Source organism: Sturnira hondurensis, unplaced genomic scaffold (assembly GCF_014824575.4).
Source record: "Sturnira hondurensis isolate 20B ecotype Veracruz unplaced genomic scaffold, ASM1482457v3 Scaffold0010128, whole genome shotgun sequence".
NCBI lineage: Eukaryota > Metazoa > Chordata > Mammalia > Chiroptera > Phyllostomidae > Sturnira > Sturnira hondurensis.
This window is the reverse complement of record NW_028082759.1, coordinates 13,365,316-13,387,212: the sequence shown is the minus strand read 5'-3', so window position 1 is coordinate 13,387,212 and position 21,897 is coordinate 13,365,316. Positions and strand designations below refer to the sequence as shown.

Here is a 21,897-nt window from a genome sequence, read left to right as displayed (position 1 = left end):
CAGTGCATTTTAAATATGATTGGGAAGGAATTTATGTCTTTGTTATATCCACTTGCAGAAAAATAAAAGGAAACTCAATATTTCCTTTTGGAAGCTTTCCATCTCTGATTCAGCCTCCTGCCGGCCCCCTTTACAGTAACTGTCCCTGTGATAATCTACTTTCTGTGACACAGCTTGGAGAATAAGAGACTTGGCTACATTCTTGCTGAGAATCCTTTGAACTGGAAACCTGGAAGTCTTAATGGGCCAGAAAAATTCATCAGTGTCCTTATCATTCCTTTGCTTGTTTGTGTGGTTTGGTGGGAGCAGGGTAATTGATAATGTAATTAAACCTAGAATAATAGTAATAAAAAGTTTAACTGGGAAATATACTTGAGGAGCATGTAGATCTTTGGTCAGTTTACAGGCAATCATTTCTTACGTATCATAGTGTAATGGTTTCAGCTAAGTACTGATTTAGAGTAAAAACCTGTTGCGGTTAGAATGTACTGCAGCCGTGTGTTTCTGCCATCTATACAGCTAGTAACTGGAGCCCTCGTGATAAAAGCCGTCAGAGGTCAGCCCACTGGAGCTTGCGGACCATTTCTGATGCAGGCTGTACTTGAGTTGTGGAGGAGGCCGGAGAAGAGGATTCCAGGCAGAAGGCAGTGCATGTACGGAGACCCCAAGAAAAGAAGGCACTTTGGCCTTTTTGTCCCCATTCCAGGGATAGGAGGGAAGTTGAAAGAAGCTGGGTTGACCCATCCCTGAGCTCAGGGTGGTGAATGAATGAGGCTGGAGAGCCAGCCAGTCAGGCACCAGATCGTGTGAGGTCTTTTAGAGCCTTGGTGAGGAGTTTGGGCTGGAGCCGAAGTCCAACAGAATTGATGTTGAAGGATTTCAGCAGGGCAGTAAGGAGATCCAGTTTACACTTCCGGTTAACTGTTGCTGCTGCTGTGTGGGGATTGGGCCGATGGGGAGTGAGTGGAAGCCGAGCGGCCAGTCAGGAGGAGGTGGTGGCAGGATTTACAGTGGAGACAGAAATACACAGATCCCTGGGACGTTTTGGATGGAGAGTGGATGTCAGGGGTACGGGAGAGGGAGGAATCAGGATGATTTGTCAGAGGACTACCTCTTGCCAAAATCTGACAGCCTGACAAAACGTTTGGTGCCTTGGGGCATCCTCAGTGTCTGCTCTGAACCTGCACTCCTCCCCCTGCCCTTCACTTTGGCGGCCTTTTCCGAGTCTTCTCTTCTTCTCCCTCCTCCTTTCTCCGTTTAGAGTCGTCTTTGTCGTTCTCTGTTTTCATCTCTAGAATTTCTGTACCTTCTCTTCCTTAAAAAAGCACCATTTCTCTCCAGTCCCCTCTCTGCAGGGACAGTACAAGCTTCAGGCCTCGACTGCTCTCTGCAGCTGCTTTTGAGAACTTCTGTTTGGTTAAAAGGCTACTTTCTGAAATACCTAAAATGCAGTCATCCTGCTTCCTCACATTAAACTGGCTTCCTCGCGTGACTTCCCTTCTTCTTTTTAATGGTTCTGCCTGTTTCTGTCACCCAGACAGGATAACTTAGGAATCTTTGATTCATTATTTTTCTTTCCTGCAATTTGTTCTGTCAAATCTGGTATCATTCCCACGTTGTCAGGGAAGAAACCAAAGTTCGGAAAGGCTGTCACCTGCTCAGGGTCACCTAGCTGGTCACTGGGGACACTACTGTGTGAGCCCGGGTCTGACACCAGAGCCCGTACTTGTAGTCACTGTGCTGTACTCTATGCCACAGAGCTTTGGGGTAAGGATTTCCAAAGGACACCTAAGCTCGACTTGTTCTTACAATGTGTCAGATTTTCAGGGGTTGAGATCACTGCTATTAACCAGTCATACTAGTCATCTGTTTTCTCTGTGACCACTGTGCATACTGTATCTCTTTTATTAGACACAAAATAAATCTATCAATTTGCTCTACCAGCTTATTTTCTTCTCCCATTTTTGAGGGGGAAGAAGAGAGGAATGCTGGGTACACATTCTTCATTTTTGTTCTCGCCTAATCAGTATACGAAGGGGGCCATTTACCCATTGGCTTGCAGCTGTTCACTTTCATTATTTAAGACAGTGTTGGCCATTGGGTAAAAAAATGTTACTTTAACATTTAATTTCTTCATTGGTAGTGAGGCTGAATTGCATGTTTATTAGTTACTATTTTTTTGTGAATTACATTGATGATGATGATGGTGAATTTTTAAATAGCCCCCAGGTTTAAAAAAAGGTAAAGATGAAATTAATGTGCAATCAGTCTTACAGATTCTGCATCAGAATTTGGGTTGAGAATATCTTCTATATGGCCGTTATGTTTTAAAAGAAGCTTTACATTAACCATCTTACTTTTGCATCTGATCTTTATAAACTCTGGAAGTGGCAAGGCAGAGTCCCCTGTTTGAGGGGGATCGTGGCTCAGCCAGAGAATGTGTTGGGTCTGAGGGGTACAGATGTGGCTTTATTCATGTGGACATAAGTCTGAGAACTGGGCTCTGTCACCATACCCTAGACCTCTCTGTAGCGTTTGAGGATGTGGGTGAGGGCAGTAGCCCAGACACAGAGCCCTCAGTGACCCTTCGATCTTTTGAGGACTGAGCCCAGAATGTAGGGTCCCTGTGACATCAGTCTGGAGAGTCTTTGAGTCCATCTTGACTGAGTCTGTTATTTCACTACCTTGTCATGTATTAGTGGAGCATCTCCCTTTTGCCTGGGTTTGTGGCTACAGCAGTGAACCAGATAGAGAAATCCTTTACCTCAGAGATTTTACATTTGGGGTCAACTAGAGCCATCCTGGTGGGAGGTGGCTCACCTTTCTTGACTTCCTCAAGTCTAGCACCTTTCTTTGCTTCCGGGTTCCCTGCCTTGTTGACTCTCCCCTGGGGTGTTTAGACCACCCCTGGCCTCTCTTCTTTTTCTTCAGTGTTCTGCTACTAAATTGAACAGCTTATACTGATGAGGGGGCCTTCTGTTGTTCTTGGTTTCACCATTTCCTGTTGGCACCTCTGAATCCTGTCCCGAGTCTGGCTGTCAGGGGCTGGCCTTGGTCCACCAGCGCTCTGCTGTGGGAGCTCCCTTCTGTCCCCTTTCTGTCTGGTCATGGTAGCTCCCTGTGGGATCCCTGACCGTCACCTGAACACCTTGTGTGGTGAAACAAGGCTGGAGTAAGTGTGAGCTCACTGTGTGCAATGGGGTTTCTGCTCCCTAGGAAGTTCTGTTTACCAGGGGCGTGCAGGTCACACTTGTAGAGTTCCTCAAGTCACAGCCCTGGTCTGGGAATCCTGCCTTTAAACATGGCCACTGTGTTAGCCAGGGTTCTCCAGAGAAACTGAACCAGTGGGAAATACTCCTGTACGTAGACATATGAAGTGAGATTTATTGTAAGGAGTTTGTCCCCATGAGTATGGTGGCAGAGAAGTCTTATGATTAGATATTTGCCATCTGTAAGCTGGAGATACTGGGAAGCCAGTGGTGTACACTCCATGGAGAACCAGGGGCGTCGATGGCGTAAGTCCTCGTCCAAGTCCAAGGGCAGGAAGGACTGATGTCTCAGCTCAAACATTCAGGCGGAGAGAAAGACATTTATTTTGTATTTTTGCTTTCTTTGGGTCTCTACCAGATGGGATGATGCCCACCTGTCCTGGGGAGGGCACCTGCTTCGGTCAGTGGACCGACTGAAGTGTGAGTCCCTGCTGGCAACACCTCTCAGACACGTCTAGAGGTCAGGGTTGACCGGATACCTCGACCTCCCGTGGTCCAGTCAGGGTGGCACACAAAATAACCTTCACAGCCACGTTATGTTATGCTTCTGCCTTTCCAGATAGTTGGGGATCATTCATTTTGTTTTGGCTTTAACCCCTTTTTAACCCCATAAAAGTAACTTATGCCAAGTGAAGACTATTTAGAAAATACAGAAAAGCATCAAGAACATACAGAGAACCATTGGTTAAGACTCGGGGGACTTACTGCTGTTTGTGGACTCGTGTGTCTTACGCTTTCAGTGATTTTTACACACTGATTGTGTGTGCTAATTTGTGGGACACCCCCTCCTTCCTTGAACACGGATAGTTTCGGGGAGGTCCAGACTGCGTCAGTCTGTCCCAGGAAGCTTGGATTGTGTTGATGTGCTGTCTGGGGTCTTGGTAGACGTTGCCCTTGCTCTTGAGGGAGCAGGAGACCTAGAGGCAGACCTCACTGCCCAGCCCACACACGCCTTTCTGACCACCACTTTGGTAAGTTCACTGTGTCTCTTCTTCCAACAGGGCTGTGTGCTCCTCAGGGTGGCGCTCGTCACCCTGCCCTTCTGCTTGGAAAACGTCCCTTCCCCAGGGGCTCTCTCCACAAACCCTTTATTTTTTTATTTCTTGCTTTTTTTAAATTTATTTTTTCTTTTTTAATTTTTATTTAATTCTTGTTCAAGTGCAGTTTCCACAAAGCCTTAAAAATTTTTTTTTTTTTTTACTCCCCTCTCCTCTAACAGGACAACAGGATCAAGGTCTTGCAACTGCTTACATCCATTCTGGAAAGGTGTTGAAAGGAAAGAGTCTTGTGGCCCACCTGTGGCCGGGGACTGTTTGTATGGCGAGGCCACCTGCTGTGATGGTTCACAGAGAGCTGGCTCCAGGTTCCAATCCCGCCTTGACCTTGTCACCCAGTGTACCTGGTCTGTGTCTTCCTGTACTCGCCTGTAACATGCAGTGACAGAGGCTTTCCTAATTGGGCCCAGTGGGGATTGCTAAATAAATAGTAGGTGGTTACTGCACATGCTTAAGCCATTTGGAAGCACTGGGTTTGGAAGAAAGTTCTGGTCAGTGATGAGTGTTGCCATTCATTATGGTGAGCGTAGTCCATCACGTGGGAATGGACTCAGGCCCTCGCTGCTGTTTTTCAGAGGGACTGGTTTCTGCCCTTAGGGGCTTTTTGTGGAATGTTACATGTTAACATAGGAGAGTCTTCAAAAATTGCTTTTCATTTGCTGGCCTGGCACCTGAGTTGTCTCTCATGGCATCTGCTGACCCCATAGGTCACAACTCCTGCCGGGGACAGTGGCTCTGCTCACAGCTCCTGCTGAGCAGAAAGCACTCGGAGAACCATGTGACGTCTGTCCTGCCCCTGAGCTGGCTGACTCGATTGATCGGGGTGGGCCACACGGCAGCGACTTCTGTCCTGGCCTTCTGCGGGAAGAAAACGGGCTGGGCCGATTTGATTCTCTGGAAAACTTTAATTTGGGAAATAACAAGGGGAAAAGCAGTGGCGCTGAAGTTGAAAGAATGCCGTAAACTAACGTGAGGACGATGAGAGGGCCCTGCCGGCCAACGGCAGGGCAGGGCGGCCGCCGTTCCCGCAGCGAGAACTGGTGTGGTACAGAAGAGGGAGAGCCATCGCAAGGCATGAAACACTCGGCGAGGACCGGGTTATGTCAGGAGCAGAGGTCAGGAGAGAAGATCCCAGGGGCTCTTCTGGGGAGTCTTGTTTTACCCTCCTAAAATTTGTTTTAAAGAGAGTAAGTATTAAAGCATTTGAGAGAAATGGGGTGATTAGGGAGTATCTTAGTTCTGTTGGACAGCTGGAGTTCTTGTAACGTCAGAAGGGTGGAAAACTCACATGCATTCGCCCGGAATAACACCTGACATCTGAACCCCTACTGATACTTGTTTTGGGCCTTACGCGCATACTGTGGTTAACAAGGTGGCTTGTTTGGACTGTGTCCCTCTGTGTGGTTTTCTTTTTCTTTTTCTCTCCCCTATCTTGAAGACGTTTGTTTGCCAAGTTATTGAAACCACTTTGTTTGCCAAGTTACTATATTCAGTAGCGAAATGTGTGAAGAGTGTTGTGTTCTGCCACTGAGCTTAAATCCCTGATCTGTGAAAACAATAAAAAACAGAATAAGGAACAGTCCTACCACCTTTCCTAGACCCACCATTTGTTTAGCATTTTGTGACATCTGAGTCCTCTCTTTTTCTCTGTATATACATTTCCCAGGTGTCTGTGTCTCAGACTGGCCTTTGGGGGCACTTCTGGGGGCAGCTGCCTATTCCTCTTCAGTCCACCCTGTGAACTTTGGGTAGGGTCACGTGCTACAGCCCCCCCCTCCCCCCCCGCCGCCGTAGGAAGTGGGGACTCTGGGTCAAGCCAATTGCTTCAGAAAGTGAGAGGTCACCTGTTAGATGTGACATGGATGATTTTTAGTTTACAGATGGAAATTTCAGTACATTCTATGTGTGTCTTGCCCAGAGCCACAGTACCTGGGTTGTGACAGAGACAGTATCGGGACCTAGGCCTGTGGGGTCACAGCACCTTTCTGTTTTCATAAACCACACTGCCTCTAGTTCATTGTTCCTTTGATTTCTCATCTGTAAAATTAGATCCTCAGACTACATTGTCTCTAGGAATACATTCCCTGCTAAAGTCCTGTAATTGAGGCCATGACGTGGTATCCAAATGCCTCCAGGGGTCAGGATACTTCAGATGAGGCCAATGACAATAGGGAATAATGGGACTAGCGGTAACCAGAGAGTTTGAGAGACTGAAATTTAGAGGTTTAATGAAAGGGGCGGCTAAATAACTAAGTCTGTAGTGCCGCCAGCTTTTGACACTCGGATTTAGGCGCTTCCCTGTACGTGTCAGGCCATCCCGATGTTCAGCATGCAGCCTTAGCAGTGTACTGTTTGTCAGCCTGTCAGCCATTCTCGTTTTCTCCGAAGTGTAATTAAGAAGGCGCAGGGTGAGAGTGTGTTGGCCTGGACATCCCTTTTTGTACTTGAGCACTTTGACTGCCCCCAAACACACACACACACACACACACACACACACACGTCCTTTGCAGCCATTCTCTGGGATGTGCCATCCAACTGCTGGACTGTGTGTTCCTCACTTGCAGGTGCACCTGTTACTGTCTTCCTGTGCCTCCCAAGGTTGCACCGAAAGTCGGATTCTATAACGAAACCTGGACTCTGGTCTGAGATCTCCCTGAACTAGGTGTGTGCCATGGAGCTAGTTGTCCAGAGTTGTGCTTTTATATCCCAACTGTAAAGTGGAGGAGAGAGACTCTGTCACTGGTTTTCAGGTTGTGTTGTGCAGGGTGCTGCCTGGGGACTAGTCTGTGGGAGGCAGGGACCCGCTGAGGGGAGTCCTCCATCCTGCTCTATCTGAGCAGCTTTAATGATCCCTTGGTTGTCCTACCCACTAGTTGTACGATCTTGGCCAAGTTGCTCCACCCGTGTGTGTGTGTGTGTGTGTGTGCATCTGTCTCAGTTTGCTCCCCCGAAAAGTGGGCATAATAAAAGAGCCTGCCTCACAGAGTTGTGATAACTTCAATGAATCTGTAAATGTAGCTACACCTGACCTTACAAGGTGTGGTAGGTCCGAAAGTGGCCCTCCAGAGATGCCCCTTTCTGAGTCCCTGGACCCTGAGTATGTGATTTCACTCAGCAAAAGGGACTTTTCTGATGGGGTTAAACCAAGGACCTCGAGATGCTGAGGGTCCCTGGGTCATCCTGGTGGGCCCATTGTAATGACAGTTGTCCTCAAAGGAGTCAGAGAAAGAGATGTGAATGACAGAAGTTGCAGTGAGGAGATTGGTGGCTGGGGACTGTGGGCTGAGGAATTGGGGCATTCTTTAGGCGCCGGAAAAGGCAAGGAAACGGGTTATGCTCTGGAGCCTGTGGAAGGAACACTGCCCTGTGAGACCCAATTTGGACTCCTGACCTGCAGAACTATAAGGTAATGCATTTGTGTCATTTTAAACCACTAAGTTTGTGGAAGTTAGTTACAGCAACAGTAGGAATCTAATACTGAAGTGTTCGCTGTATTTTCTGTTCTCACGGTGAATAAGATTTTCTTTGCACAGAAGGATTGGTGGCCAAAGACACTTTGAAAACCAGTGGCCTAGGTGATTGCCAGTGTGCCCTTCTTACCTGCTAGCCTGTGTGGCAGGTGCTCTCTATACCCAGCCCCCAGCCCAGGGACGCTCCACCTTTGCTGAATGTGTACGGTGCACTTGAAAGCTGGATGAGGTGTAGTGAAGGCTGCGTGGTGTTTTCCAACGAGGACCTCCTTGTGGGATTGTGCGCGGTTACCAGCTCACTCGCTTTGGAGGACTTCTTTGTGATTGGTTGGCTGTGTTAGTAAACAGGATCTGGCTGTCTGTCATGTGCTGTGTTGGTTCTTGAGCCCTGCGTCCATCCAGGTTTATGCATTTGTCTGGGGCGCTTGGATCTTTGTGGACTCAGCTTAGTTTCCTTTTATCGCATAAACTCATCAATTGAAGTCATCCTAGTGACATTAGACTCGGCTTTTTCAGTGATTAAGAAGAACTCACTACACAAACACCCCGGTTGGGCTGGATTTGGGAGTGAGGGCCAGGAATGCCTTAACCTAACAGCTCCGAGACCGTGCTGGCAGCCCACAAGCTGTGCACGGAGCAGCCTGTGATTTGCCCTTCAGGCCTCAACTAGCCCAGAAATGCATTCCGGGCTTGTGAAATATTTGCACAGCTTTTTATGTCTACAGAGTGAGTTATTTACTTTCCTTTTTTACGCATACAGAGAGGCCACAACGCTGTTCTTGTGTAAGGTGCAGCTGCTGTGTTCGTAAATGTGGAAAACACGAAGCAGAATGTGAAGCTCGTCTGCAGTCCTAGAGGAATTTTGTTTCCCTTCCAAGGCACTTGGATTAACATCAGCGTTATTTCTTTGGCATGAATCTGGCATGAAGGATATTAAGTTCTCAGAGTCTGTACCCTGCTTCTCTCTAAATGAAACATTGAAGAATTCTGCGACGTGTTTTGATGTGCAGAATGGTGGCATAGGTTCCCTTGGCAGAATTTTTGCATAGTTGCTAATCTAGTAATTTAGGTCTCTACATGCAAAGGAATGTGAGCTTCTAGGTGCAGTTTGCCTAGTTTTAAAAAGGTTTCAGAATCCAGTATGGTTTGTGAAGAATCCTGTACTTCAAATGTGATGTATGGGAAAGGTTCATGTATTTGCTGTGTCATTTTTCCCGTTCAAGCCCAGAATTCAAAAACATGTCCCCGAATGTCCCCATTACGGCTTTGGTTGATGGGGTGGGAAGTTGCAGGAAATGACAACCTTACTAGGCAGGTCAGGCTTGTAACTTCAGGGGCTGTAGCACACCCAGTGGGCTGCTTAGAAGTTCAGTTTGAACAGAGCAACCTGAGAAGAGAGGTATCCCATTCACCCCCAAATGCCTCTACGTGTCTGATAATTCACAGTCTTAACTGCAAACTCTTAATAGGTGGCTGTGCTATGAGAAGTAATTTCCTCGTGCGCAGTCATCAAGGGTGAGCAGTGGCAGCTTGGCCAGTGTCTGGCGACTCTTCGAATATGGATTACAGCTGGGCTTGGATCATTCCATGCTATGTCTTCCATCTCAAACTCAGCAGGTCTCAGTTATAATTCCTCATGTCTCAAACTGCTCCTACCCTGCAAAGGCCCTGGTTATGGTTTTCTCTCCCATTTGTCTACAGATTGAGGATCTAAAAATGCCCGTGTGGGAGATTTTGAAGTGGCCAGCTCATTTGATGGGTGCAGATTACATGAAGTCTTTCAAGTTAGCTGTGCTTTCTGTGCATACTCTGGCTTGGCTCTGGCCACTACAGAGTCATGTCAGCTTCGAAGGTGTTTCAGGGGAGCAGTGTGCTTCAGAGTACTCGGGAATTAGTGGGCCGGAGAGGATGGGGGCTGGGCACGGAGGCCCCTGCAAGTGAATTTTCCATTTGATTAGAATCCTGCATTTGAACCATTTGGATAACTAGTTGACCTCTGGGTGAAGGACCTGGGAAGGATGTGAAATCTCTTGAAAGCTGGAATGATGTAACAGAAAGGACACTTGTGGAAGCTTGAGAAAACAATTCTTTGCCTCCAGGACTTATTAACCAGCAGTCTAAAAAGTCTGTGACCTTGATCAAGTCACTAATCTATCTCTGAACCTACTTCAGATAAGGCAGCACCAACACCTCCCTGCAGGCTGATTATAAAAAGTCAATGATACAATAGTCAAGTAAATGATACAGTGATATAAACCACTTATGAAAGTAAATGATATAAATGATTGGAGTAAACATTCAATAAAGGTTGTCTGACCAGTACCCCCCCCCCCCCCAGCTTTCCTCAGTAGAGGGTTATTACCAGCCTTTGTAACTAGTGAATTCACACTGGGTGAGTTTCATGTGCAGTGATATTGGAACAAGCATTATCCTTTGCACAACGCAACTTTGTGTTTATTTTATAGACTCTAGTAAACCTAGTAACCTGTCTTACAATTTTATATTAGATTTTATATTACATTGAGCACGGCAGAAGTTACCTGTGAAAGTGTAAACTTTTGAGAAGAAATATATTCAAAATGTGCTGAGCAGTGGAAAGGTGATGGATTTCTGATTATTCAAAGGAATGGAGTTTGGTATAGTCAAAGTTTTAAACAATAAAAGTTTTGCATAATGAACTCTAATAACACCAGAGGGAGGTCAGCAAAAAGGGAAAGAGGAAAAGGGTTCTATTCTAAAAGAAATTGATGTGACTACAATACTTAGTGCAGAAATTAGACAAAAGCATGCTTCTTACAGAGAAGAAATGTAATAGCTATGTAATCAAACCCAAATTTAATTTGCTATGTTGTAAACATTTCCGCTCACAGAATTAGGAATTGTGAAATAAATACTGAAAACTGCTGTATTTAAGTTTTAACTTTCCATAGGGCTTCCTATGTTGATCATAGAACCATGGTCTTTAAGGTGTCCTGACTGGGTATTTTGGATAAAATGCTCAAAGGAAACAGCTCAAGAGGGATAATATAATTTATACCAGCATTGGTAACATTAAAAAATATATAATATGTGTAAGTAAATATAAACATATATAAACAAATGTATATACATGTGCATAAATAGATATGTGTGTACATAATTTATGTATATAAATATGTGTGTTATATATATTACAAATAATAATAAACCCCCACACTATTAATACATGGAAATAGGTGCCTGACATAAATTAAGACAGAAGACGCCTGCCGTGGGCCCCGTGTCAGGGACATGGAAGCAGCAGGCTCAGGGCTTGCCTCAGGGGCGTGATATTCTAGAGGGGAGAATGGAAGCCCTGAGTCAACGGTGGCTATGAAGAAAATAAAGTGGCCAAGGAAAAGAGCGGGGCTTAGGATGGCGGGGTGACTTTGTTTTAGAGAGGTTGGTGAGAAGAGGGGGTTCTTAGCTGAGCCGTCAGTGTTGAGATGGACCTGACAAGTGGCAGTGGGGGTGGGGAGGGAGCTGCCAGTTCAAGGGCTCTCGGGCTGGAATGACTTTGGCCTCTGTGAACCAAGAACAGGCCAGTGTGGCTAGACCTGAGAGAACGTCGTGTGGTTGACTAGATTACAATAGAAACTGAGTGATTTTTTAGTGGCCTATAAATAGCTAGGCTCTGCTTGTATATGATTTAAAAAATTTTCTATTGTTAATATGAAAATTATGGCAAAAATATAGAAGTATATGAAACATATGTGCATTTTAGAGAAGAATAATAAAGCAAATGTCCACAGACCCAGCACCAGAATGTTCCTCTTACTTCCCGTGTAGCTTCGGGACTGCCTTGCTCTGCCTGGCCCCCGTGTGAAACATCGTGTAACTTCGGAGATAACCATTCACTTGCTGTTCTGTGACTTAGTGCCCCGTACTTGCCACCCAAACATACGTGTAGTGTGGCTTGTCTTGAATTTTATATAAAAGAACCTTTCCGTGTGTATTCTTCTGCGACTTGCTCCTTTCTCTCCGCTCTGTGAATTTTTCATTTGTTTTTACTCCACAGCATATGAAGGTAGTGTAACTTAGTTGCTTGTTCTGTTGATGAGTATTGGTTTTTTCATCTTTGGCTATTATTTTGGCTATTATTGTGATCGGGGCTGTGGATTTTCTAGTCTACATAGTGCACGTGAGCTAGAGTTTATCTTGGGAATTTACTTAGGAAAACAAACTCTGGGTTGTCGGATGTCCTCGGATTTGATAGACAATGCCAAACTCCGTCACAAGTAATCAAGCCCACCTTCACTCTCACCAGTCACTGGCGGGGTCTGAGGCTTTCTGTCGCTGCGCAGACAGGCTCCCACTGACACTTGAGGTTGCCAGACTTAGTAGTTTTTGCCAGTCTGATGGGTGTGTCTAGGCATCTCAAGGTTTCACTTTTCACTGTTATTATCACTAGTGAGTCTGAGCATCTCTTGATGTGGTTACAGGCCGGGTGTATCTCCTTCACTTGTTTTCCTGAAGGGCTGATTCCAGTGTTTTTCCCAGTTTTTTTCTTGGGGTTCTGCTTTACCTCATTGTATAGTAGCTGTTTATATCTTCTCTGTATGTGCTTATCTTCCTTTTTTGAGTCTTTATTTTTTCTTTAAAGTTTAATTATTTTTTTAAGATTTTATTTATTTATTTTTAGAGGGGAAAGGAAGGAGAGAGAGAGAAATATCAATGTATGGTTGCCTCTGGTGTGTCTCCTGCCGGGAAACCCAGACATGTGCCCTGACTGAGAATCGAACCTCGATTGTATGGTTCGCAGGCCCGTGCTCAATCCACTGAGCTACACCAGCCAGGGCTAAAGTTTAATTATTTTTAGACTGGAGAAGGGGAGGGAGAAAGTGAGGGAGAGAAACATCCATGTGACAGAGAAACAGAGATTGGTTGCCTCTTGCACGCACCTATCAGGGACCTGGCCCACAACCCAGGCAGGTGTCCTGACTGGGAATCGAACCAGTGACCTTTTACTTTGCAGGATGATGCCCGACCAACTGAGCCACACTGACCAGGGCCTTTTTTATGTCTTTAAATATTCAAAAATTTAGCATTATAGTCTGGTCTTGACTGCTTCCTACCTGTGCAGGGAAACTCTGCTTCTGCTGGTTGGCCACCTGGCTGATGGGACAGTAATGGGGTGACTAAGTCACAAGTTTTTCATCAACCAGCAGGTTTGCTTGTACTTGTTTGCATGGAGTCAGGCAAAGATTCAGAAAACTTTCTGAGGTAGAGGCTCTGAATTAGCACAGGGGAACATTCTCTATGTTCTGTTGGCCGCAAGCCCTGTCTGGATTCAAGGGGTAGGAAGACGAACCGCCTCTTGCTGGGAGAGCTGCGGGGTCTGCTTGGAAAGGGAAGCACCTACATTCAGTATTAACCATATTTTGCTGTGTTCAATGTACTCTTTTTGCCCAAGGACTTGAGGGGAAAACAGGGATGTGTATCATACATGGACATAATGACCACATACCAATGGTTAGGTATAACAATGCTCAAAAATCATGGGTGCACATTATACATGACAATATATGGTATTTTTGTATGAGTTTCAGGTGGACTGCATAGTGGTTAGACAATGTTATACTTTCCAAGTGTTTTCTCCATTACTTCCAGTACCTACCTGGCAGTGTACCTAGTTATTACAGTATTACTGACTGTATCTCCTATGCTGTACCTTACAACCCATGACTATTCTGTAAGTGCCAATCTTTACTTGAGACCCTTCTGTCTGAAACCCTGGCAGCCAGCCAGGTCTCACTGAGCCCTGGAAGACACTATCCAGGGAGTGTATGTTCACAGCCCTAAGAAATCGGTCATGCTCTGACCTGATGAAGCAGAGAAAGTGCCTTGGAGAGCAAGGTGAAGCTGTGAGATCTCTGAGGAAGAAGAGGCTGGGGAGGCAGTAAACAGCTGCCTAGCACCTGCCCTCCGCCGGGGTGGAGAGTCGAAGACAAGCAAGCTCGAGGGGGCACCAGGTAGCGGGAGATGGGCCCCAGGGTGCAGGAGTCGGGTAGTGCCTCTTGGCAGGTTGAGGGGCGGAGAGCTCTCCAGCTGTGTTGCCGGTAGGAGGAATAATTGTCTTCTCAGCCTTGACTTACAATGAGGACCCAAGTCATGATCAGGTCTTTCTCTCCAGGTCTCTCGGCAGCCCAGCGGAAGTTTGCCCACTCGCTCAGAGACTTTAAATTTGAGTTCATTGGGGACGCAGAGACCGACGATGAACGCTGCATAGGTACGTGAGGATGGGATTCAGGTTTGCTCTCCTTTGCTGTGTCCTCCAAGTAATTAATTCTTCCTCTCTCTTGACAGATGCTTCTTTGCGTGAATTTTCTAATTTTTTGAAGAACCTGGAAGAACAGAGAGAAATCATGGTGAGTCGTGGGATGTAGATGAGTAAGTCCAGCTTTAAGCGGGGGAAAACCTGGGTCTCCACGCTGGTTCTGGTGGAGCTTTGGTGCGGGCATCCACGCGGATCTGGTGCAGAGGGCTCTGGGCGAGGTTTCCGGAGCTCGGAGTTTTACCTGTGCTGTGGCGCTGGCTGTGGCAGTATCTCAGACTGCTGGACCCCCAGATCTGTTTTCTTATCTGGAAAGTAGCAGGTTTGACTCATCACAGCCACCCAGGCTCGTGTAAACAGTAAAGCATTTTCATTTAAATTGTGTCTCATACAGAACATTAACATATCAGAAAGATAAAAGCAGAAAGGGATGTGTGCGTGTGTGTATGTAGGAACAGGGCGGGCAGGGTGGTGGTAAATCCACGGATTTCAAGGCTGTGTGGAGAGGGAGAGAACTCAGGCCTGGAAGTCTGGGACATCCTGCTTCGTCTTGACATCCATGGTCCCAACAGTAGTAAGAGGTGCACTTCGTTGGGTCTCCTGTATGTGCGTGATGCATGCTGAGTGCGTCCAGTGGATGATCTTATTTACGTCAGCCGTGTGTTTTGAGTGTATTAAATGATACTTACCTTCTTTAAAAGCTTGCATTTACCTCTATTGACTGGTGCTCCTTTGTCCCCCTGAGGTTCCCAGTAGAATTGGAACTGGATTATGACACACTACCTATTCTCACCTGTTTGTTTGTTTATTTATTTATTTTAATATATTTTATTGATTATGACATTACAGTTGTCCTAGTCCCCCCTTCATTCCCCTCCACCCTGCACACCCCTCCCCCATCATTCCCCCTCTTTAGTTTATGACCACGTATCTCAAGTTCTTTAGCTTCTACATTTCCTATACTATTCTTGCCCTCCCCCTGTCTATTTTCTACCTACTGTCTATGCTATTTTCTGTACCCTCTCTCCCCTTCTCTTCCTCCCACTCTCCTGTTGCTAACCCTCCATGTGATCTTCATTTCTATGGTTCCACTCCTGGTCTAGTTGTCCTCTTAGTTTGCGTTTGTTTTAGGTGTGGTTGTTAATAACTGTGAGTTTGCTCCTTTCACTATTCGTATTTTTTATTTTCTTTTTCTTAGATAAATCCCTTTAATATTTCATATAATAAGGGCTTGGTGCAAGATGGAGGCGTAGGTGGAAACACTGTGCCTCCTCGCACAACCAAGTTTAAAAACAACAATGTTTTTTTAGACTTTAATAAAAGGACACACTAGTTTTTTCTATGTTTTGGGGAATTATGTTAAAGTGTGTCTGAATGTGTTCAGATGTGTGTGGTGGTGGTAATAATACTGAACATGATAGCTAAGTTAGTTAAGCTCTACTTTGTGCCCAGTACTGGTCTAAGCTGTTTCCCGAATGTTGTCCTTTAATTTTCACATCAACTCTATGTATGAGTCACTGTTACCCTCTTCCCTCCTTCCTTCTTTTTTTTTTTTTAAGATTTTATTTATTTATCTTTAGAGGGGAAGGGAAGGAGAGAAGGAGAGAAATATCAATGTATGGTTGCCTCTCGTGAGTCCCCTGCTGGGAACTGGCCTACAACCCAGGCGTGTGTCCTGACTGGGAATTGAACCAAGATCGTGTGGTTCATAGGCCCATGCTCAATCCACTGAGCTACACCAGCCAGGGCTCCTTTTTCTTTTTAATTATCACCTTTGGATATGTTATTGACTTGACAGAGGGAAAGAGAAAGAAACATTGATGTGAGAGAGGAACATCAACTGGTTGCCTCCCATATGCACCCCAACTAGGTATGGGTATTGAACCCACAACCTAGGTATGTGCCCCGACTGGGAATCAGACCCACAAATTTGGTGCACAGGATGGTGCTCCAGCCAACTGAGCCACCTGGCCAGGGCAGGTGGCCCACATTCTTCGCCAGCTTTCTTGATGTTACTGTAATCTTATGGATAGCATCTGGTGGGATTTCTTTCCAGTGGAGTTGGAGTAGGGGAAGAAGTGGGGGGCGGGGCGGTGCACAGATTCTGATTTAAAAGTGATAGGGACATAAGGTCCCTAAAAACACTACATGAAGTGGGTGTGAGTGTGTGGGTGGTGGTGCAAGAGCAGGTCCTTAGCTTTTGTGCATAGTGTCAGTTGTTGTCTCAGCTGTCTTTGATGTTCAGTGCACTTTCCTGAGTGTTCAGCAGATAGGTATTGGGTCACCTTAGAATCTGAGTGCAGAAGCAGACGCAGCTAACTCCATGGCCTCAGGGAGGTCACAGTCCAGAAAGGGCAGGTGGTAATACAAACAGACAAGCACGTGCTGCACTGTCAGCTGGTGATAAACACTACAAAATTTAATAAAGAAGGGTAAGTGGCCAGGGAGTCGGTGGGGGGGGGGGTCCTTTTCTAGCTGGAGTGGTGAGGGAAGGCCTTCCCACAGAGAACGGTATCTGGGGGAGAGGTCTGGTTAAATCGGCACTGAGCCTCAGCTCTGCAGGAACGCCGTGCGATCCCTGTCTCGATGCTCTGTTTTCGCTTCCTGTTCTTTGAATTGAATGGACTAGGTCAAAAAACTGGAATGTCTCCTTGGCCCCAGGCTGTAGATGGCATGGTTCTCAGAGCTATTGTTAGCTGACTTATTGATTTAATCTTATCCATCTTAGGTCGGAGGCTGGTTTTCAGGGCAGGGCGGAAGAATTTGGTGTTGTCTGTATAAGGCCATGAACTTCAGAGAGGAATGGGAGTGTCTTGTAGGGACCCTTTTGTGGGAACAGCAACACCTGCTGGATAGCAGGAGACTGCGCAAAGCCAGAGGGCCATGGGTGCAGCCATGGCCAACCGTAGAATTTACAGGACATCTGCTGCTGCTGCTGCTGCGGCTTCTTCTTCTTTTTTCTTCCCTCTTTTGTTTGGAAAATTTTGAGCATGTACAAAGTAGAGAAGAAATATATAATCAAGCCACACGCAGTTATCACCAATGGCTTCGATAACCATGGCCACACCACCAGTCTTGTTTCTCCTCTGCCCGTCACTATCCCCTGTTGTTTTGACAGAAAGCCCAGTGTCATCCGTAAATACCTTAGCATGTAGCTCTTGCATCTTGTTAGCTCATCTAACTCTTTTGTACCACACTGTCCTTGTCACACCTGAAAACAAAGAACAGTTCCTTAATATTACAAAAAATTAGATCATACTCCAATTTTTCTGATGTTCATTCACATTTTGTCATTCCTACTCCTGCCCCAAGTAACAGTTGGTTTGTTTGAACCTGGATCCAAACACAATACATTGTATTGGTAAGTTTTTAAGTCTCCTTTAATCTATAGGTTCTTTCTCCTTGTCCCCCCCACTTCCTTGGTAAGACTTCCTAATGCTTTTCTGTGACCTTTAAAGGACCCATATGACACTGCTTTCTGCATTGTCAGTTACTATAATGACGTTAAAAAAAGTTTAATAGTTTGCTGCTTAACCCGTATTGATGTTACTTGGGTGTTTCTGTCTAATCTTGGCAGTTAGTGGTCACTTTTTAAAAGCACGTAAGTTGTATCGAATCATTCTGGCTACCTTTTCTCCTTTAAATAGCTTTGCCTATTTATGAAAAAAATCTTTAATGCTTTCCTAGACACCAGCCTTAAACTTTCGAGTAAGAAAAGATACCTCTCTCAAGCGCCCAGGGCGGTTCTGCAGAGAAAGTGGCAAAGAGAGAATTAAAATACATCGGGTTCCGTGCAGTAAACCGAGATGGAGGGTGTGGCTGCGTGGAGTGGGGAGCGGCCCTGCTCGTCTTCTCAGGAGGGACTGGCGGAGGAAGTGGTGTTCGAGCTGGAGGTTGGGGGCCTGGATGCCCGGGAGGCTCTGCGTGGTTTTGCCAGGTCCCCAGCACAGTGACCAGGCGATAAGGAGGGTCTTTCAGTAGCTGGATGCCAGAGCATGCTGAGAAAAACTTATTTTACTTCAAATATTATAAACCAGCAGCATGTTGAAAACCACATTTTAAAAAAAGGAATGCAAAATGACACAGCTGTAAAGGTAGAGAAATGTTCTAAGATGGGTTCCAGGAATTTGGGAGAAGCCTAGTGGTCAGTGCATCTCCGAAAGCAATCAGAGTTTCTGAAGTCCTACAGTAAATTGCTGGTGTAGTAGAATAATTGTATATTTGTGAGTAAGACTGAATCATCAAAATGTTAAAAAAAATATGTGTTTTAGAAGGCAAAGACCAATGCCAAATATTTTCAAAAAGCAGTTTGTTTCCTAAATAAATGTTAAAATAGGATTTGGGGTTTTAAGGGGTAAAGTCATCTGGAAGCTCAGTGATCCAGGAACAAATTCTTCCTTGTTGGTTTTGAGCCACCAGATATACATATCTTGACATGCCTAATCTGTGCACTGCATGGGATGTGTGTACACACACATGGATTCAGACAAATACTGTCGCGTGCCTGCTCCGTGCCAAGCACTTTGCTAAATGCTGTGAAGACCAGTGCATGGTTCCTACCCTTCAGGGGTTAGCCGTCCACTGGGGGCAATGGCCAAAAGCATGACATTTCGTCCTGCCATGTGGGGACAGGGCAGGTTCCTGAGCCACGTTTACGGGTGAACCAGAGTCAGCCAGATGAGGAGGGAGGGAGAGTTCGGCAGTAGATCCTCCTCGAGGAAAACAAGTTGATTTTGGAAAAGAGGGAGGGGTGTGTTTGCCTGTCGCCCCCACTCGGGTCCAACTCAGCAGCTGTTAAAGGAATTGTTGGGGCGGGCAGTGGAAGGACACCAGTCTTCCCAGTCAGAGCGTTTCCCTCCGTGCACAGAAGTCCAGTGTCTCTGAACGGTGTGGCCTGTCCTTTAAGTGTCCAAGATTGTCTTGTTCAGGGACAGTGTTTTTGAGTAGTCTGTGCTCAGCCCCGTTGCCAGCCCTGACTCTGAAAGTGAGCCTGTCACTCGAGTTGGGGAGCCGGGGACAGTGAGTGGCCAGCGTGGCTGTACTGTGCCCTGGGAGTGCTCTCGGAGGGGAGCCCTGTGTGGTGTGGACACCAGCATTCCGGAGATGTTCTCTCTGCAGCGGCAGGACAGGGTGTACTTCTCGGAGGTGGGCGGCCGGCCAGGAATTTAAGAACCTTTAAAATAGCCCTGTAGTGTTTATGATGTTCTTTTAAAAGGGCTCCCCACTGTATTTACTTCTCTGCACGTCTGAGTGAGTTCCGCCCTCCCCAACAGGACGCCTCAGTTCTGGAGCGCTGGCACATCCCGGCAACCTCAGGAGGCCCAGGGACTGAGGGGAGCTGCAGGGAAGCAGAGCAGCCGGAGGGAGGAGGCCTGGCTTGCCAGATGGTGTGCAAAAGGCGCCCCCTTTGCACCCAGAGGGGCTGGGCCCCATAGGGGCTGGCAGGCAGCTGGGAGGAGGAGGTGTCCTGCCCACCAGCTGCATCCCTTTCCCACGTGAGCAGGATGATGCCGTGCCTGCACAGACGCTGGAGGTGGTTGAGACCCTCTTCCTCCCCCCTGCCCCTCCCTTGTGAAAGCGCTGGGCCAGGGAACGCTGCCTGGGTGATCTGCCCTTGGCTTACGGCCTGCTGACGAAGGCATGGAGCTTCTGAGGTCCAGAGGCTTTCTGTTAATCGTTCAGATGGTTCCAGGGAAGACAATGGTGCTTCCTCAACCTTGGTCTGATTTGCTTCACTGTTTTCTCATCCTTTTTTTCATTCTGTCAGGTATCTCACAGTCAGGTAGGTACGTGGTTTCTGTATCTTCCTGGTTTTTTTGACAATGATTTTTGCTCCAGATTTCCTTTTTACATTTTCAAAAGCGTGTCATAATATTACCAGAATAACACATGTTGGTACAAATGAACTAAACCATTTTTACCTTCTGGTAGAAATTTTCATGATCGTCTTTCCTTAGTACCCCTAGGGCAGCGGTTCTCCAAGTGTGGCCCCCCCGCCCAGTAGCATCACCCTCACCTGGGAATTCGCTGGAAATGCACACTCCTGGGCACCACCCTGGCCTGCTGAGTCAGAGACTCTGGGGTGGGGTCCATGGGTCCCTGTGTGATAAGCCCCCAGGGAATTGTCAGGCCTGCAGAAATGTGCTGCAATCAGAGCCCCCACCTAGGGCGTCAGTGAAATCCCTTGCTGGCGTCGATCACTGCGGGGCCAAAGCTGCCTGGAGGTGGAGGCACTGTGAATGCCTTTCAGTGGCTGTGTCTACAGCTAGGTTAAAATAGTTTTAAAAACCTAAGCGTTTACCTGCGATTTCTGGAGGATTTCGGACTGTATCTAGCTTGTTTATTTTAATGGCACAGGTTTCTGCTGCTGGGAATTTTCATGGTACCTTGGGCTCAGAATTGTTTGTGAGCTCCTGTTGTGTGTTTAGTGCCCAGGCATTTGTGCCATTGGAGAGATTGTGTTTTAGTTTCATCTGCCTTTAATTGTATTTTTTTATGGTATATCAGGCACGTTTTAATCAGTTTTTTTTTTTTACAAAGTGTCACATTTTTGTACAAAATTCTGTTGGCAGAATTTTGTATTTCCCCCATTTTCAGATGGGGGAAATCCATCTTGAATTTATTTATGAAAAATTTCTCAGTTTAAAAGTTGTCAGGGGCCTAACTCCATGGAAGACTCTTTGTCCTTGGAACTGACCTTTACAATTTGACCGCATTGTTTTTTTCATACAAAACCTGTTATTTTCTTTCTTATAAACCCATGATAATTGAGTCAGATGTGGATGTCATTGTGAAAGCTGGTTTTCTTTCTTTAAAAAAAAATTTTTTTTGAGAGGGTCCCTTTTAAGAGTTGGAATTTTTTGGCCCAGAACCCTGTGAAGGTGTCAGTGAGGACTCACTCCAGTCAAAATTCTAAACTCGTGAGGACATCCGAGACCAGAGGCCGGGCCCCCACCCGCAGCCCCTCTGTGAGAGGCCGTGCCTCTGACTCAGTGTTCTCTCTCTGGGTGACTCAGTGTCATCTGTGGCCTTGTGGCCTTGTCATCCTCACATCCTACTTCCCTACTGAAACCTGGGTTTCCTATATTTAATATCTTTGGGTGTGTTCTCTGCTTCTGAGGAATCAGCTAGCTCTTCTGAAAAACCAGACAACACTGACATGAGAGAGTAAAGAAACAGACACAAACCTCCTTCCTCCGCCTCACCCCCCATGTCACAAGGGACACCAGCGTGGAACCAGCCTGAATTGTCTAATTCAGGGAAGTGGTCCCATTAGTGGTAATTAGTTCAGCTCAATGTACAGTTCATGAGAAGAATACTGTGGGTGGAGCCAGGGCACCTCACATTAGCCTTCGGATCCTGCCTTGAAGTACTCAGGGGTATGACCTTGGTCCCCAAAACCAAGAGCTGAGAGAGAACTTAGGATGATTTATATTTGACCACTGGAACTGTGAACTGGAATGATTTGATACGTCACAATGTAAGTTGGTGATAGAGACTAAAACTGAATCTTGCTTCTATCTGTTGGTATTCCGAAAACAGTATTCTTTGCCTTCAGCTCCTTGTAAGATTTAATGCACTTCCCCCCAGCTTTAAACGCAGGTGAAATGGGCGTGTGTTGTTATGGCTGCTGTCCAGTGCGAAGCAGCCATAAAGAAGCATGAATTTGGTTGTATTTCTCCTGGCCTATTCGGATGGCTGTTTAGTATCTCAGGATTTCAATCACCAAAACATTTACGACCAGTTAAAGAGGAAATACGAATCCTGGTGGGTGTCTGAAGACCTGCTAACGAGACTTTCTTGTTAGGTCA

At 46.3% G+C, this 21,897-nt stretch overlaps 1 protein-coding gene across 2 annotated transcripts in view; it reads left to right on the top strand.

The window, feature by feature from the left end:
- The window catches only part of ARHGAP10 (Rho GTPase activating protein 10), a 243,242-nt gene that overhangs the window by 50,663 nt on the left and 170,682 nt on the right, over positions 1-21,897 (top strand). For both annotated transcript variants that reach the window (XM_037058430.1, XM_037058431.1), the window contains exons 2-3: positions 13,946-14,041; positions 14,119-14,180. In XM_037058430.1, the coding sequence (XP_036914325.1) occupies positions 13,946-14,041; positions 14,119-14,180 (158 nt within the window). The remainder of the gene's footprint in view (positions 1-13,945; positions 14,042-14,118; positions 14,181-21,897) is intronic.